Source organism: Corythoichthys intestinalis, chromosome 2, assembly GCF_030265065.1.
Source record: "Corythoichthys intestinalis isolate RoL2023-P3 chromosome 2, ASM3026506v1, whole genome shotgun sequence".
In the NCBI taxonomy this organism is placed as follows: Eukaryota; Metazoa; Chordata; class Actinopteri; order Syngnathiformes; family Syngnathidae; genus Corythoichthys; species Corythoichthys intestinalis.
The window spans coordinates 44,517,501-44,537,340 of NC_080396.1; the positions used below are offsets into that span (position 1 = coordinate 44,517,501).

The window sequence follows — 19,840 nt, forward strand, 5'->3', positions numbered from 1 at the left end:
TAAATAGTTCAATGTAAAACACAGTGCTATTCAACCAAACGTCTTTGAAAATATGTTTGAAATACATTATGTTACCCACTAAAGAGACAAAGAAAAGCCCTAGGCTGCTTTTCACGCTGCCTGCATAAGCCGACATTTTTTACTGATTTGCTGTACTCTAAGGAACCAAAGACACAATGAGAGAGCTGTAGTCGACCTGAGATTTTGCAGGCTCCGACCTAGTATCAGAGATGTGGCAGAATTTCCCCTGGGATTGAATAAGTATATTCACTGTACTTACTGACCAGAGACTGAACGTTGCCAGCCATGACACAGTGTGAAGTTAAGATTCACCGTCCATGCAGCTTTGCGTAGAAAGCAATTATTGCAGTCACACTAAAGTAGCACACATTTAATAATTTTAATGAAGCAATCCGCTTTGTCAGGGCACATTTCAGATACAGCTGTCTGAAACACAACTGAATAAATCTACGTGTACTCCTGTGGTAATGTAACAATTTTGACCTTCAACAATTCAATTTAGAATAATCAAATCAAATTTATTCTATTGGTCTTGTTCTATGTAAAAGAATAACTTAAATCGTGTCTCAAAAGAGTACCTTTTATTCTTTGCTTATTATAACCTTGCTGCCAAAAATGTTTTCTTAACCAATGAAAGTGCAAGTGACTATTTTTTGTAATAAAAAATGGCAGCTGTTTATTATATATATATATATATATATATATATATATATATATATATATATATATATATATATATATATATATATATATATATAGCTTAAAATCTCACTTTTCTGGGGGAAGAAAAATAACAAAGAAATAGAAGAAGAAGAAGATAAAAAAACAGGAGGGCATTTAAAAAAAAAAATCTTTTAAAACAGCAAAACCCTAACTGGAGGTGAGAGCACGCGAGAGCATAATTAAAGACGCCATGATTTTAACGAGATATTATCGCGTACTTACCTCTTTTCGATCCAAAAACTCCATGTAGCATGTATCACCGAGTGTCAAGACACAGCTGTGAATGACCACAGCTGGATTTTGGGGGGATTTTACGGGTGAAACATGGTAATATAACAAGGAGCGTGATGCAGAAATCGCAGACATCAAGGAGTAATCGAAATTTTCATTTTCATATATTTACCCTTTTAAACTTTTTTTTGTTTTTTTTTTGTAATTTTTCTTTGTTTGGATCAGTTATTTATCATCTAAAATATTTGGGAAAATGCGACAGTAACAGAAAAAAAAAATACAATTAAGCGATAGTTATGAGGTAGATATCCGTGACTTTTTTACAGACACCATTTTTTTCATTGATACATAATCTGTTTAAAAGTTTAAAATATGCAAGTGAACAATTTTTTAAAGTTGTTTTTTTTTTTTAAACTAATTATTCGACATCAATTAATGATTCTAAGCTAAAAATGACAGACATTTCGAATCATAAATAAGATTACTTACCTTCTTTTTATGGCTAGGTTGAAACAAAAGCGGTTGCACGGTCTGTAAACGGGGGTTTCCAGGGTAAAACGGACAAATTAAAAATAGTTCAGGGGCTTACTGCACCATGAATTTGCTATGGCAGCATATTGACATATTCTTCTATCAAACACAACAGTTCTTTTGGCTTAAAATAAAGCAGTTTATTTTAAAGAGGGGTGCAAGAGTAGAAACTGCTTTTTCAGCCTTGTCTGTGTCTATATATTATTATTAGGGGTGTCAAACGATTAAAATTTTCAATCGAGTTAATTACAGCTTAAAAATTAATTGATCATAATTAATCGCAATTGATCGCAATTCAAACCATCTGTAAAATATGCCATATTTTTCTGTAAATTATTGTTGGAATGGAAAGATAAGACACAAGATGGATATATACATTCAACATATGGTACATAAGTACTAGGCCTGAACGATATTGGAAAAAACTATTGTTGCGATTTTTTTTAGGTTTGCAATATATTGCGATATTATATTGCGATATTAAAAAAAAAAAAGATCTATCTTTTTTAAAGAAATTTTCACTAAATGACTTGAATAGCTGTTTGGAAATACTTTACATAACACACCGTGACCACAGTGTATTCATATAATACCGTTTAATTTGTGAATGATGAAGATTTCTGTATGAAGGTATCCAGGAAGTCATGTCTGCACAAAATAGATCATTTATTGAATACAATATTTTACACTTCAACAGCAGCAAATAAATTAAATGATAAATAAAAGAGCAGGTGCATTAGTCCCCTAAGTTTTTGACAAAATATAACAATAAATAAAAACTTCTGTAAAATAACAACAAAGTTGTCAACATATTTGAACAAAAATATTAAATATGACAAATAAAAAAGTTGTTCACAAACTATAACAATAAATAAAAACCTCAGTAAAACAACAAAGTTGTCAACATATTTGAACAAAAATATTAAATATGACAAAAGAGTTCACAAACTATAACAATACATAAAAACCTCAGTTAAACAACAAAGTTGTCAACATATTTGAACTTAAATATTAAATCTGACTAATAAAAGTGCAAGTGCATTAGTCCCCTGAGTTGTTTACACAAAATATAACAATATAAAACTGCAAAACGGCAACAAAGTTGTAAAAATATTTCAACAAAAATATTAAGTATCAAAACTTTATGTGCAGCTGTACTATATATAGTTATTTGAAAAATACGGTTTACAATAAATTTAAATATAAAAGAAACAAACTCAATTGAACTTGTAAATAATTGAACTGAATAACTGCAAATAACTGTGATGAATAACAGAACCTGAATAAAAAGAAGAAAAGACATTCCTTCAGCTGTGTTATGTATTTGTCTGCATATCGTCCACCTTCCTTGCTCAGCAATTCTCAACTGGGTCTCATAGGTTTTTGGCCAAGACTATTAGTTTATCCACTATAGCAGGCTTGAGACAAGAACGTTGGCACTTAACAATGTTCCCACCTGTGCTAAAAAGCCTCTGATGGGGAGCTCGTAGCAGGAATGCATAGATACCTGCGTTTTAAATGGTCCCACATGTTTGACAGATTACTTCTTGTTGAGGCAACCATGGCGAGGCACTGTCGACAGGGCTGTTTTTTGTCCCTTATAGTCTTGTTCTTGCCAAAATACTTCCAAAACTCCTTTTTAATACAGTCTTCCTTGCTCCTCCAACGTGTTGATTGCTTGCTTTCACTTTGAGAACGGGCCCTCCTCCCTCCGCTCTGCTGTTCGGCCCCTCCTCCCTCCACTCCGCTGTTGCAGGGGGAGGGGGAGGAGCCGATGACTTGCTGGAGAGAAAGAGAAGCTGTGCGCTTTTTTTCCCCTCTCCTTCCTCAAAACAAACGTTTGTGGATTAAAAAAAATGAAATTAAAAAACTATCGCACGTCCTTGCGATGGGACTATTGCACATGCGCACATCGCGATGGCGATGTTTAAACGATATATCGTTCAGGCCTAATAAGTACTGTATTTCTTTATTATAACAATAAATCAACAAGATGGCATTACCTATATTAACATTCTGTTAAAGCGATCCATGGATATATATATATATGTATATATATATTAGGGCTGTCAAACGATTAAAATTTTTAATCGAGTTAATCACAGCTTAAAAATTGATCGTAATTAATCGCAATTCAAACCATCTCCATCTCCAAAATATGCCATATTTTGTAAATTATTGTTGGAATGGAAAGATAAGACAAGTCAGATATATACATTCAACATACTGTACATAAGTACTGTATTTGTTTATTATAACAATAATTATCAACATTCTTTCTGTGAAAGGGATCCATGGATAGAAAGACTTGTAATTCTTAAAGGATAAATGTGAGTTTGTATATTGTGACTAAATATTGCCATCTAGTGTATTTGTTGAGCTTTCAGTAAATGATACTGTAGCAAATTAAAAGTTCTGCCCAAATGCATGATGGGAAGTGGTGAACCATGACTGCGTGTGGTGCCTGCAAATGCTATATCTTCTCTGTGTTGGGTACAATACAGGGTGTGAAGAAAAAGATCAATTCTTGTCATTCTTCCCTACAATATTCATAGTTGTTGTGGGAGAGATGTTAAAGCTTTTGCCAATTAAAAGCACGGCCTCAATGAATGATTGTACTCCACTCACTTGACGCTGCCTCTTAGCTCTAAAAATAAATAAATTGACGGCATTGTAGGCTGTTTGCAGCAATGCGTGAGTGGGTCATGCCGCGCATACGTTAATTGCGTTAAATATTTTAACGTGATTAATTTAAAAAATTAATTACCGCCCGTCAATGCGATAAATTTAGCAGCCCTAATATTTAAACATGTCAAATCTGTTCGAGCTGGGATGGCTGGCATTAAATAATATTGTTTTAGTGCCACTGATGGATCCAAGTTAAAACGGATTACATATCTAGTACCGTCATTGGCAGCTAATGAGTTAAATAGGGGTCTAATAATATTGCTGCTAGGGCCGCAACTATTGATTATTTTCTATCATCGATTAATCAGATGATTAATTAAACGATTAATCGGATGAATGTCCCTTTTTTTCAATTACCTTTACAATTTAACTTGAAGTTCTTTTAGGCATGTTGTAAGTAACAATGAAAACAAAATGGAGGACAATTTCCTCCAAAAATAATATTTTATGACAGCTTCCTTACTTAAACAGTACAGTTGTAGACTACAGTTAAGTACATAAAGCGTTTTTAATAAAGGTTCTGTGTATAAAACACAAATCAAATTTCTCAGTACACAAATCAGACAAAAGTCCTGTTCATTCAAATAAAAAAAGTCCTGCTGATTGACATTTTTTTCTTGTGGGTTTTAAGGTTGCGTGAGCAAGAGGGGATCCCAGAGCAGACACACAGGGGTGAGATGAGTAATGTTTTATTGGTGATCACAAGAATGTGGCGGGGGCTGATGACTTGGCTCGGGGTAGTTGAGCTGGCGTAAGACGAGGAGGCTCGGAAGGAAGGCAGGCGTGGAATCCGACAAGGGGCGCGCAGAAAACAGGACCTGGGACGAGAGCAAGGTAGTCGTAAGCCATGATATACAACTGACGTGGGAAACAGACGAATTGATCAGGCGACGAGGTGGCGGCGTCCACTGGCTTTTATGGATGGCTGATTGGCATTGCCAGCACCTGTGGCCGCTCCACCTGTCTGTCGTCCAACCCGCAATCAATAAAAACATGCACACCTGCCGGAGGTGACTCAGGAGGAATGGGCAGAGGCCCTAACAGTGGGCAAAGCACTGATACAAATCGTGTCAGTGACTCATTTATTTCCTTTTAACAAACTAAACAAAAAAAATTTGAATCAGCAGGAGGCAGACTGTAAAGAATCAGTTTTCTTTACGAAACAGTTGGTCATAAATACAATCCAAATCCATGTTCTAAGCACACTCTCTTGTATGATAATTTACAGTTTGAATGGGAGTTTGTGTTTAGAGACTCTAAGCTGTTATATGAATGGGTTTATGTGTGTGGTTTCTTTATAAAAAGAAATGAGACAACTTTACTATCAAACAATAACTCAAGTGTTAATATGCTTCTCCAAAACAGAATACAGACAGACACTTAATACACTGATTAGCATAATTGCTAACTAGCTAGCTAGAATACAAACAATACAATTGGCTTCATTCACTCACCTCTAACGGAGGCACACTGGATCTAACAACACAAAAGACAATCTAACTCTTGACCTTTTGGAATGTTATTGATTCAGCAACCCAACCGGAGTGTAGAGAAGAGAACACTTTCTTTTGTTCTAATCACTGGCGCGTGCTCGCAGCCACACTTTACACACAAACAAGGACCCAAACGGGACTGCTCATAGCTGCCGGCAAAAATCCACTGTCGGATTAGTTGGTAACAAATGTATTCATCGATTTTAATCATTTAATTTGATTAGTTGTTGCAGCCTTAATTGCCATATTTCAGTATTCCCTCTTAGCAAAGAGAGGATCATCTCTTTCGAGGTACCTTTTGCAGTATTTTCTCATTTTTGTCTGTTTTGGGGCACACCAATAAGCTAAGACAACACTTTGATGAAAAGCTCTTTTCCAAACAAGGTGTGTTGTGTGTCCACTAAATGGAAAAATATGTGTCTCTGTTTCTGTACAGTTTCTGTCAAACCCTGTGGTGACATTTGGCACAGCTATAGCTGCGTTCTATCTCCCAGTCATAATTATGACCGTGCTGTACATCCATATCTCGCTGGCATCCAGGAGCAGGGTTTCCAAACATAAACCTGACAAAAAGGAGAAGAAAGGCTCAAAGTAACATTTTAATTTGACAAAACTATATATGTGCATAGCACATGTAGGAGTAATTTGATATGATGATTAGTATTTATTAGACTATTTATTTTCCCAGAGCACCCGGTCTGACTAAGAGCCACATGCTAAAGCAGAACAACAACAATGAAAGCAGTCCTCGAACCAGTCCGCGCTTGACACCCAAGATGAGTTTGGACTCAACAACAACTGTTGATGAGGCTGTGAAGAATGGCAGAGTGGGTGCAGCCAAAGCAGATGGACAACAGACGCCGGCTCAACCCAGTCCAGGGCTCACAACACAGGTTTGTCTATCAGTCCGTCTTTTTTGCTGCAGTGTTTTGTGGTTTCAGTTTGCGTTTTTTATACATCCATCCATTCATTTTCAATACTGTTTAGCTTTAATTAGGATGGTGGGGTGTATCCCATTTGACTGTTACATCCTGGAGTGGTCACCAACCACTCTCCTCGGACAACTATTCAGACACGAGGACAGGGAAAAAATCAACAACAAGAAACACACACTACCATTTTCACTTGGCTCATGGTCTCATGACAGAATTGTAGCCTTCTACTACATTTTTCTGTATGTCTGTAGCTGACAAGTGAAATGTAGTTTAGGATTCTTCAGGATTCTTCATCCTACTATAATACAAAGCATAATTGCCCTAAGCAGTGGCAGCAACAGCGCCTTTTCTTGTTAAGAAACTAAACAAGAGGAGTGTTTACATGAAGATTATTAGTGTAACCCTGACAAGGAGAAGAAAATGGACCACAATAAATGTTATTTGCTGATAATTGTTTGTTTGCTTGTTTTTTTTGTTGTTGTTGTTTTTTTATTTATCAGGTATAGGAATAGAACTTCCATTACAACTTTAGATATAAATGCTTGATAAACAAATCACGTACCTCATTTTTCGGACTATACATGTCATCTTGAAAGGCAATTTAAAATACAACAGAGAACAACAGGCTGAATAGGTGTACGGTGTGCTAACATTACATGATGCTAGAAGTTAGATCGGGCCTAAAAAACAATCCAGGCCGACCCGACCGGCCCGCGGGTATTAAAGCCCGACGCGGCCCGAGCCCGATCAATTAACTTGATTTGCTTGCCCGAGCCAGAGAAAACCCGAAATTTTATGTTTTAGTTTAAGCAGAGCCCGAAAAAAATGAAATTTTATGTTTTATTTGTGAAGACTAAGGAGAAGGAGGAAATGCGGGGATGCGATGTGTGGTTGTGTTTTGTGTGATCACGTTTGTGACGATGAGGTGGATATATGCATAATGATAAAAAATTAAAGCCTGTGTTTTGGATATTGGAGGGATATTCAATAAGCATTTATATCTTTTATATTTGCGTGTCTGTTCTAACAGGCGGAAAATGGATTTGACATTTATTTTAATCTCCTCGAGTTGGCAGAAAAAAACAAGTTTTCTCAATGTTTAAATAGTCTACATGTTTTTTATGATCATTATAAATGCATTTACACAAGGAAAGAACGCTGGAAAGGTTTGTTAAATATATTTCTCGTATGAGACCAAAGCGCCACATTCGTTTACATTCAGCGAAGCCGACACAGGTTTCCGTGTAGCACCTTCAACAGTCAATTTTAATCCTTTCCATATCCCACTTCTCCCGCAGTGGTTTGATTTTCACTTCCGCTGTCTTCAGTTTGTTTCTCACTCCTATAGCTGCTCCATATCGAAAAGGAAATACCAGGATGCTCTCAGAGGGCGCCGCAGGCCGCGGGAGGGGAAGATTGAAAAGTGAGCCACTGCGTTCACGGGCGCAGGCATGCACAGCGCCTTCTCTGTTTTATCCAAATTATTTATTTTATTTAACATCCATACATCGTTTTAGTATAAATACATGAATATATATTTATTTTAAAAACGTTAGCAAGAGAGAAGTCAGCCCGACCCGACCGTAAATAATCACACATAAGTCGCTCCAGAGTATAAGCTCTGCCAAACTATGAAAAAAACTGCGACTTATAGTCCGAAAAATACGGCACATTTTGTCATGAAATATCATCCTTTTGTCACTATTTATTACATTCATTGAGCTTGGAGGATAATGTTAACAACCTCTGATTCCTCACACTAAGCAATTCTTTAGGACCGCATTCTTCAAACTTTAAGGTGCACTTCAAATCCTTTATTTTTGTAAAAATTGACAGTGTGCTTATGTAAGAATTCAGGTTGTGCTTGATGACTTTAAACCTATCTTGTTGGGGCAAATTTTTATTATAGAACAACAACCAAGCAGCAATAAGGTTTTATGCTCCTCACCTCTGGAACAAGTTATCTGAAGTGTTCTCAAACAGTTACCTCCTTTAAATCCAGACTAAAAATGCTATTGTTTACCACAGCATATTCATGACTGCCCATATATATAAAATAGAAAGTTATTTGCTTTTTATTCTTTTTTTTGTGTTTGTTTTATTTCCAAGTGATTGAATAAAAAGGAATACAATTGCCATTTCTCGATATGTGTTGTTGTCCATGCTAGTGTTCTCATGAGCTTGTGAAACGCCATCAGGGCGAGTACAGTTCTGTTTTTAAGTTAGCATCAGACAGTTAAGTCCCCGGATGTTGCTCAGTCCCCTTAATGAGTCTGCTCAGGGAAGACTTGACCGTTCTCGAGGATCGATGTAACCAAGATTTCTTTTGCGGCAAAGCAAGCAAAAAAATTGCAAGCGAGCAACAGCTGAAGGAGGATTGTGGTGTCATCTTCGAGTACTCAGCTCTTTCAATACTCAGGCAAAATATTTTGCGTTCTCCCTGCACTTGTCATTCTCTCGGCAAGAGCATACTTCCCAAAAACATGAGCGCATACGCGGATACTTGAGCATTGAGAAGGGGCTAATATTTTGGAGTTCAGATGGGTTACTGTGTTTGTGGACGAGTTAAAATTTTTGAATTGTTGTGCTTTCTCTCTGTTATTACGCTGTTGTTCACAGACTGCAAACTTAAAAAACCACACACACAGGGCCGCAACAGTCAGAATGCAAATATTCAAGTGGATAACTCACATTTTGTACTGGACAGAATGTTTGCAATCATTGCATGAAGTCCAAGTGTTCTCTGTGGCAATACTTTTCGCACATTCAAAGTCCAAACACAACTCCAAGTCCTTATTGTTAATCTTCCTTTTACTGACCGTCTTTGACAGGTGTCAAAGGCATTAACACCACCTACAAGCAGTTAGTTAGAACAGCATAGTGTGAGAGCAGTCAAGTCGTGGCTCTCATTCAGTCAATAAAGTGGACAAGTGTTTAAATTGTTAGCTTTGACTTTCCGGCACGTGCGTATTACTCGACTTCGGTCGATGTCTGTCTGGCTTTCTATCCACCTGTCTATCTTATCAAGGAGGAAAAGGAGAGCTCCAATGATTCGTCCACAGCTTTTATTCCCCCAACAGAACCAAAGGCCAACAACGATGTGATACCTGAGGTATTTTTTTAATTTTACATTCCACAGTATAATGCTTCTAAAAACAACAGTCAATTGAGACGTGACTGAATAAGCGCAAAAAAAAAAAAAACCAACATTTTTCTCTGTCTTTTTTTGTACCAGGCTCCAACAAATTCCAACCCCGTTACAGCAAGTTTGACAAATCCCTCCATGTCCAAAATCAATTCGAGGTGGTCCAAGATAAAGATTGTGACCAAGCAGGCTGGGGATGAATGCATCACTGCTATCGAGATCGTCCCACCGGTGGAGGGCGCCGAGAGGCACTCTATCCCCATCAGCCGCCCCAGGACGGTCGCAAGGAAGTTTGCGAGCATCGCTCGGAGCCAAGTGAAGCGGAAAAGACAGATGGCCGCCAGAGAAAAGAAGGTATATGTCGGTGGGTCTTGAGTGATTTACGGCATTTGAAATAGAGCCTGCAACAAATTATTTCAAGCTCACATATCCAATGTTAAGGGAAAAATCTTATACCCTTTGGTCAAAATAACATGCAATAAAAACTTGCATTCAAAGAGACAGTTCAAATACTGGACAACTTGAAGTGTCTGAGTATGTTATGCGCTTCAGGCAAGTTCATATACAGTATACTCACATGAGGTTGTACAGTAGGGCAAATAAGTATTTAGTCAACCACCAATTGTGCAAGTTCTACTACTTGAAAAAGATTAGAGAAGCCTGTAATTGTCAACATGGGTAAACCTCAACCATGAGAGACCGAATGTGGAAAAAAAACAGAAAATCACATTGTTTGATTTTTAAAGAATTTATTTCCAAATTAGAGTGGAAAATAAGTATTTGGTCACCTACAAACAAGCAAGATTTCTGGCTGTTAAAGAGGTCTAACTTCTTCTAGCAAGGTTTAACGAGGCTCCACTCGTTACCTGTATTAATGGCACCTGTTTTAACTCATTATCGGTAAAAGACACCTGTCCACAATCTCAGTCAGTCACACTGCAAACTCCACTATGGCCAAGACCAAAGAGCTGTCGAGGGACACCAGAGACAAAATTGTAGACCTGCACCAGACTGGGAAGACTGAATCTGCAATAGGTAAAACGCTTGGTGCAAAGAAATCAACTGTGGGAGCAATTATTAGAAAATGGAAGACATACAAGACCACTGATAATCTCCCTCGATCTGGGGCTCCATGCAAGATCTCACCCCGTGGCGTCAAAATGATAACAAGAACGGTGAGCAAAAATCCCAGAACCACACGGAGGGACCTAGTGAATGACCTACAGGGAGCTGGGACAACAGTAACAAAGGCTACTATCAGTAACACAATGCACTCCCAGGGATTCAAATCCTGCACTGCCACACGTGTCCCCCTGCTGAAGCCACTACACGTCCAGGCCCATCTGCGGTTCGCTAGAGAGCATTTGAATGATCCAGGAGAGGACTGGGAGAATGCGCTATGGTCAGATGAAACCAAAATAGAACACAGGTTCTCGTGTTTGGAGGAGAAAGAATACTGAATTGCATCCGAAGAACACCATACCTACTGTGAAGCATGGGGGTAGAAACATCACGCTTGGGGCTGTTTTTCTGCAAAGGGACCAGGACGACTGATCTGTTAAAGGAAAGAATGAATGGGGCCATGTATCAAGAGATTTTGAGTGAAAATCTCCTTCCATCAGCAAGGGCATTGGAGATGAGATGTGGCTGGGTCTTTCAGCATGACAATGATCCCAAACACACAGCCAGGGCAACAAAGGAGTGGCTTCGTAAGAAGCATTTCAAGGTCCTGGAGTGGCCCAGCCAGTCTCCAGATCTCAACCTCATAGAAAATCTGTGGAGGGAGTTGAAAGTCCGTGTTGCCCAGTGACAGCCCCAAAACATCACTGCTCTAGAGGAGATCTGCATGGAGGAATGGGCCAAAAAAACAGCAACAGTGTGTGAAAAGCTTGTGAAGAGTTACAGAAAACGTTTGGCCTCCGTTATTGCCAACAAAGGGTACATAACAAAGTATTGAGATGAACTTTTGGTATTGACCAAATACTTATTTTCCAACATGATTTGCAAATAAATTCTTTAAAAATCAAACAATGTGATTTTCTGTTTTTTTTTGTTTGTTTTTTTTCCCCACATTCTTTCTCTCATGGTTGAGGTTTACCCATGTTGACAATTATAGGCCTCGCTAATATTTTCAAGTGGGAGAACTTGCACAATTACTGGTGACTAAATACTTATTTGGCCCACTGTATGTGGTAGGCCTATCTGCAAAACCAAGCAGTTTTTGACAGCGTTCATTGAAATCAACCGTCAAACTTCTTCGAACTTAGCTTCAGCCTATTAAATGAAAATAACACTAGCCGCCTGGAGAGAAGAAATCTTTGAAAGCCTTCTTTGGTCTTTTCTTGGATTTTATTTCATTCCATTTCTTTCATGTTTGGCGTTTGCCCCCATGTTAGGTGACCAAGACGATCTTTGCCATCTTGCTTGCTTTCATCATTACTTGGACCCCCTACAACGTCATGGTGCTGATCTCCACCTTCTGCCAGTCGTGTGTTCCCGACACCGTGTGGGCCATCGGGTACTGGCTCTGCTACGTCAACTCCACCATCAATCCGGCTTGTTACGCCCTTTGCAACGCCACCTTCAAAAAGACTTTTAAGAACCTGCTACTGTGCCAATACAAGAACATCGGCACAAGATGAGCGAAGAGGATTGAGGCTGCGGGAAAACTGAGCGACTCGGGATGGACGAAGGTATTTGTGATTTAGTCTGCCGAAGACATTTGCAATGAAGAAGCAGACATTTCTGTTTCAAGCAACAGAAAATTGAGCCTGTACGTCCTCTAGCTCCCTCCATAAAATGAGCAAAACATAAGTAGAAAAATACATTCATCAAATATCCTGTGGGGGGAGCAGGAAGGACAATAATTTGACATTTTAATGACAGTTTTAATGAATGCATGTAAAATACTGAAGGACAGCGGAACGAGTTGCGGAGCTTCAATTGATGAGTGATAGATGGATGGATGCTTTATGAAAGCCGATGACAAGATAATCAATCATATTTGCTGACCAAAGATGCTTGGAAGGTTGCCACTCTGCATTCCTATAAATTTTTCACCCCTCCCCCCCATTAATTGTTTTTAGTATCTTGACCCTTTCCATCCAAGCCAGGGTGGTGTGTGTGAAAATTGATTGTAGACTACAAATATGAAAAAAAAAACATCCAAGAAACCGTGACCTACGTGGTAGATTTCTCAATCCAAAGAGACACCACACAATTATTCAATAATATCAATATTTTGTTTATCAGCCATATAATTGACAGACTCCAAGCAACCAGAATTGTGAACATCAATTCACAATTGATACTTTGACATTACTGCAGGGAATGACGTTTAGCAGCTATTGTTAGTAAAAGCCATTTCCATGATAGCATACCACTGTATGTTACTGTTTTTTTTTTTTTTTTTTTTTCAAAGTCAACTGATTATGAACCTTAACAGGAAAAAAAACAATTCAGGCTGCTGTATATCTTTGTTCCACAGCACACATATGCAGCCTCTAGGGAGAGAGCAGGTTTTTATATTTTATTTTATTTTTTTTTTTTTTTAACTTTTATTGATTCCCATGTTTTCATTAGAAAAAAATGTCAGCACCACCATTTTAATTCAACACAAAGCTATTATTCTGTTGTATAAACAGTTCATTTTATCTTGAGCCCTGGAAGTACATGTAATTGTTCCCGCTATCGCTATACATAATTGGCATTGATAGACATGAATCATATTTATTGTGAACACATAATGATTTTTAGACCAATGAAGCGAGACTAGAAAATTTCCCCGCCCACTACACTTCATGGTCTTTAAAAGACCAGTAATGCGCCAAGGAAAAGTGGTTAAAACCTGTGTCTTAGTGTGGCACCTATGTGAGTTAGGGCGAGTGCGCTGCCTTGCTCAGTGGCACCACTAGTTGGGAGGAGACTCTCAGTTTGAACAAGTTGCAGTTTATGTTGCAAGCAGGACTTCAGTAAAGCCAGAGTCCCTAGAAAGCAGCTATGGTACATCAATGAGTCTGGTCTGGTACACTGTATGGCCAAAAATCCAACAATTTCCAGCTGCGACTTTCACTCACTGCCAATTTACAGATAGCTAGAACTAGAGCGACAGGAATGCTGCAATATGTTTTATTTATTTGTTTATTTATTTATTTTACACTTTTTATCGTTTTCCACAGGAATTCATACAACATAATCAGATTTATTAAATGTATACAGTATTTAACATGAATGACATATTAATATGCTTTTATATTACAATATTAATTCATTTAAATCATGTAAAGGAATATTTGTGTCTTTTTAATGTAAAGTTGGGTATAAGGACATCTGTTATATAAAATAATGATAATAATAACAATTCTAAATAAGAATGCACAAGAAATACTACTTGTGTTTTTGTACATCTGGAAAACTGTTTAATTTAAAATGTTGTTATCGTGTTTCAAAGTAAAGTGATTGCTTTTGATTGTTCCAAGCTGTACCACAGATCCGAGCTTATAACAGCATGATTTTTGTCTACGTTATGTCAAGCCATCAAGACACACAAATGGTTCAACTCATTAAATGGAATTAGGCCTTGCCTTTAATTAAGCTTAGTTTATTACAGGCATACGTATATCTCATTTGACTATTTTAAGGACATAACGACAGCTTTTTTTTGTATTTGAATACTTACCAATACCACGTACTGATACAGTACCGGATGATGCCCTGATTATGTTTTGCAATTGTGATGATTTCTTATTTTCTAAACCAAGAAACACAAAACTCAAACGTAGCATGGTCATATTAATTTAAACACTAGAGTAACAACTTACATTTTCACAGTCTGGCCACCTCTTTTGCCGCCTGAGCATAGCATGATTTGCAGTTGACGGTCGCATTGTAATATGGCTGATATTACTCTTACCTGGAGATTATAATGTACGTCAGGCTGGTGAAGTGGTATCGGTGTTGTATATTTGTGTTTGTTACAAATGCTACTGCAAACGTACAGCATCATCCTAAAGAAACTGGTCTCAGTATTGGTACACTTTCTACTGGGGACAGGACTTTAATAAAACCAAACAGATTGGGTCAACGGGGTCAGGGCTACATTTCTCACAAATATGAATCTAATTAATTGATAGGCGGAATGATCAATGCAAAATAAATCCGTACTGACTTACTCTAACTTTCCCACTGCAAATTTATATTGTTTTAATCTGACATTTTTTCTTAAATCTAGTCGAATAAATTTCTCCGTTTTGTATTGAGTGTTCAGATTAATACCTCAGATTATTGCACTTAAATTAAGTAAATATTGCTATTTTTTCTTATTAAGCCCATGTATCTAAAAGTTGGTAATTTTTCACCTAAATCCAGAAAAAAATCAAGTCATGTTTTGAACACTATTCTTGAATTAAGAACATTTCTGACAAACGCTTGTTTTTTTTAACGTCAAATATACTTATATACGTACTGTATATATATATATTTATATATATACAGTATATATGGCTGAAAACACTCAGGTGACTTGAAGTTCCGCTCTGAGACCCCCAATTTGACCAAATTTCAAAATTGTCCTATAGACCCTACCCACGTGACGTCACAACTCCGCCCTCCTGACTGGTGCCGCCCAATTGTCCGTCAACACATCGTGTTTACCTGTTACGGCCACGTACATTCCTCCTATTTACGGCGTGTTTTTCTCCTCGTTAACATTAATAATCAAAATGGTGAAGGCGTGTGTGGAGGTCGGTTGCAATAACAGAGGAGATAGACGGAGAGACTTGAAGTTCTACCGGATTCCGAGAGACCCGGAGAGGAGAGAGCGAGATGGGCTGCTGCAATTCGACGAGAAAACTGGGCTCCAAACGATTACCACAGATTATGTAGTAGTCATTTTATATCTGGTAAGATGCATTTAATATATATTTAGAGGGTTTTGGGCTGACAACCACAATTAAGGCTAATCGCCGACAACATACACGTATATATGTAGTGAGAGTGCTATCGCTAAACCATATAAACATTAAAAGCCCTACCTCCATTGACAAATGACATGAAATACATTAGACTTGACAGTGGATGTTAGCAAGAACAAAAGATTTTGAATAGAAAATTTCGTAACTCACCTTTCCAAGCACAAGATAGATTCCTGCCGAATTTTCGTGGACGAGGACCTGTTTCACCCAACCAGCAACGAAGTATTTATAAGCCTCCAAGCTCTTAAAGTTTTTCAAACTTTCGTGAGAATAGGCTGATTTTGTGTGGACAAGATAGTTGTAAATATTAGGGTAGCTAGCAGATGTCAGGCAAATACGGCGAAGACAGCGGGTCGAAAAACATCGATTTAGGCATCAAATATGGATCTGGCAAATGGATAAACTGAAGCTTTTCCACATAACGCCTTTTATGCAACGCATCCAGTGAGTTTACGGCATCCGAAAGCACCGGGTCTTCCATGAAATGCATTATAAATTCCTCGATCAATTGAGACCATTGATAATACAGACACAAAATGACGGACAAGGGGGCGGAACAATACAGCGATCACGTGATTTTCTGACGTCGGTGGGTAGGGTCTATATGCACGCGTGATACATCATTGGAAAGCTTAAAATCTCAATTTTCTGGAGGAAGAAAAATTTTGAACAGGAGGGCATTTAAAAAAAAAAATTAAACAGCAAAACCCTAACTGGAGTCGAGAGCAAAGCCGCCATGATTTTAATGAGATATTATCGCGTACTTACCTGGTTTCGATCCTAAAACTCCATGTATCATGTATCAACTAGTGTCAAGACACAGCTGTGAATGGCCACAGCCAGATTTTTGGGGCTTTTATGGGTGAAACATGGTAATATAACAAGGGTCGCAATGCAGAAATCAGAGACATCAAGGAGTGGTCCAGATGTTCTTTTTCATATATTTACCCATTGAAAGTTTTTTTTTTTTTCAATTTTTCTTTGTTTGTATCGATTATTTATCATCTAACATGTTGGGGAAAATGCGACAGTAATATACAAAATATACAATTACGCGATAGTTGTGAGGTAGATATCGATGACTTTTTTCCAGACGCCATTTTTTTCATTGTGACGTTATTCGTTTAAAAGTTCAAAATATGCGAGTGAAAAATTTTTTTAAGTTTTTTTTTTTTTTTCAAACGAAATATTAGACATCAATTAATGATTATAAGCTAAAAATGACAGACATTTTGAGTAATAAATATAATTACTGAGCTTCTTTCTATGGCTGGGTTGAAACAAAAGCGGTTGCGCGACGTCTGTAAATGGGGCTTTCCAGGGTAAAAGGGACAAATTAAAAATAGTTCGGGGGTTTAATGCGCCATGAATCTGCTATGGCAGCATACAGACATATTGTTCTATCAAACACAAGAGTTCTTTTAGTTTAAAATATACCAGTTTATTTTAAAGAGATTGAGTAAAATATACTTGAAGCACTGGTAGATAATATTACTTATTTCTTGTAGATTTACACTAAAAGCAAGGGGATTTTATTTATTATTATTTTTTTTCAGTTTTAAGGAGGTGGGTTTTTGCAGTGTATATGCATTGGTTCAAGTGATACACCGTTCGATTCAAACCTTTGTTTTTTAAAAAAACTATTAAGAAACAATTTGAAAACTTCTCGAGTTCGGGAAATTCACACAGGTTAACGTTTCGCTGACTCTGATGCAGGTCTGGAAAAAAAACTACAGCTATGTTGTGTCTCTGACATACACAGTACTGTATGCTATACGGATACATGGATTTCACAAACAAGAAGTAAAGTATAACTGCATGATATGGAGTTGTAATTAGGCTGACAGAGACATTACGTTTGATATCCGGGCTTTATATGCAGTGTGATAATTTTATTCACCTCACCATGTTGTCATCAAGCCTTTCGTAGAAATGACTGACTAGAGGTAAACAACAATATAGTTAGATCATCATGTTGATTGCGTGCACACTTGAAACTGCAAATGCATTTTCATGTGGACAAGAGTAGGGCAGGTAAGTAGTATATGAAGAGTGGGCAATCTTCTTGTTGAAAGACAATCATAATTCACAATCACATGGGTAGGTCTCAGTACTTGAGTCTATATTTTGTAGAAATGTCTTTTTTTGTGCTACTCTTTTGTCTGATTACTTTCCCCCTCTTTATGGTCACTCAGGAATAATTAAATGATACGTTTTTGGTTAATGACACAATGTTGCAATAGAGGTTTTCTCAAAGATAATTTTTCATGGCTTTACTCAAAATCAGACGTGTACATACGTTTTGTTAATATTTGGACCTTTCAACAGTATGACTCAGGCAAACTTTTTGGATGTCATTCCACCATCTTCTCATAGATGTTGGCAGGAATTTCTCCAGAGAGAACTGGTTCAATTAAGTCTAGTTAGGTTTTGGGCCATTAGCTCTATTAGCACTGAAGCTTTGAAATGATGCTTTACTATTTCAACATAATGTTGTTACGTCATTGATGCCATGAACCTTTTAAAGTGCACCAAACAAGCCCACAACATGATCCTGCCAACCCCATCTATCACAGTTGGGATGATGTTCTCGCAAGATTTTCATCCAAACAACAATACTGACACACTCATAACAGCTTCAGCCAACATCTTCGTAAAGTGTTTTTGCTTTTGTTCCTTGATTGACATGCCCATTTAACGGTATATTGAGACATACAAGCTGTCTTCTTCTTGACTGGTTTGATGGCTTGACATTCCAACAGTGTTTATACTTTATATGTGTGTCTACAATGATTTGAAGAGGTTAACGTGGCACAATCAGAAATGCACAATTCTCTTTCTGATATCTTGGCTTGATTTGACTTTCTAATGATGTTACATAAAGGAGCAGTATGACATTTTTTAAATTATTTAAAGGCAAATGAAACTCACTGTATGTAAACCGTCTTTGAAGAAAGTAATGCCTTTTTAAAGAATCGTTCATTATTCTGGTATTTAGCAAATAGAAAAAATTTTGGTGACCTCAACTGACCTGAAACAGGAAGGTCTTTAATGTCAAACAGTGAGGGGGGTAGTATATGTTATGTGTCTTTTTACAATGTATGTACTGTAAATCTCTGGTTCTAACTGTACATGTCCTGCAATTTTGACAAAGTTTTGCCCTGGTGCAATTATTTGCCGGTCGATCCCCTAGTATTGCGTTCAGAAGCCCAAAGTGAGGAGTGGATTTTGGTCTCCCACTCCCGCTTCTTCTCAGCTCCCTCTTCTGGTCCCTAAAATCTTTTTTTTTTTTTAACTACCGGTTATTTACTTTGTTCAGCAACTGTTCTATTGACGGCTCAAAGCTAGCGGCAGTCATGTCTTGCCGGATCTTTTTAAAAAAACGGCTTTGTGCATGAGGCTCCCTCGAGTTTTCGTTGGACCGCTTCAGAAGACCACAGTGCCCAAAAAAAACTGGCTCTCCTCCTCTGACCACTGCTGCTTGGGTTTAACATCCATTCTGCTTAAGGGTTGGATTCGGTATGAATTTGCATGTCTTTACCTGCACAATAACCCTGCCCCCAGCCCCCTGACGTAGGTAGCCCTTTGCTGACTCTCGTCTGGCCCAGCAATGAGTTGGTGTCTGCTGAGCACCCATTTTCAGGGGCTAGTGCTCGTGCTTGGGTGATCAAAATAGAAAGAACCGGTGTTCACCCAAGAACTAGCATGACACTAGCACCAGTTTCATCTCCGTGGAAAAGGGGCCAATGACTGTAGATACGCTTAAAAAAGTCAGATTTCTTCAGGTATAGTAGACTATTGTATTTCAAAAAGCTAATTACTATGACTTAATAACAGTACTTTCTCCAAAGCCAAAATGTACAGTCTTCTGCCCTCAGCCGAGCGTATGGCTACTCGACTTTGGCAGCGAGCTAAACCGACAAAGAAACTTGGAGGCCCGAACTCCTTCCTCTCATTTATTTCTTTGTGTCAACGTGTGTGCGTGTGTGTGTGTGTGTGTGGAGATTTTGTTTTGTCAAGGGTTCCCAACGATGTATGGTGCAGAGGAGGTGTGTAACGTCTTAACACCTCAAGGCCTCTTTTCCAACTGAAATAAAAAGT

At 37.9% G+C, this 19,840-nt stretch overlaps 1 protein-coding gene across 1 annotated transcript in view; it reads left to right on the top strand.

Moving 5' to 3' along the window:
- Positions 1-19,597, top strand: part of LOC130911873 (muscarinic acetylcholine receptor M4-like) — a 52,247-nt gene extending 32,650 nt beyond the window's left edge. Inside the window, exons 3-7 of the mRNA XM_057829500.1 lie at positions 6,124-6,278; positions 6,376-6,580; positions 9,651-9,734; positions 9,858-10,121; positions 12,164-19,597. Coding sequence (XP_057685483.1) covers positions 6,124-6,278; positions 6,376-6,580; positions 9,651-9,734; positions 9,858-10,121; positions 12,164-12,409 — 954 coding nt within the window. The 3' untranslated portion in view covers positions 12,410-19,597. The remainder of the gene's footprint in view (positions 1-6,123; positions 6,279-6,375; positions 6,581-9,650; positions 9,735-9,857; positions 10,122-12,163) is intronic.
- Positions 19,598-19,840: the final 243 nt, after the last annotated feature.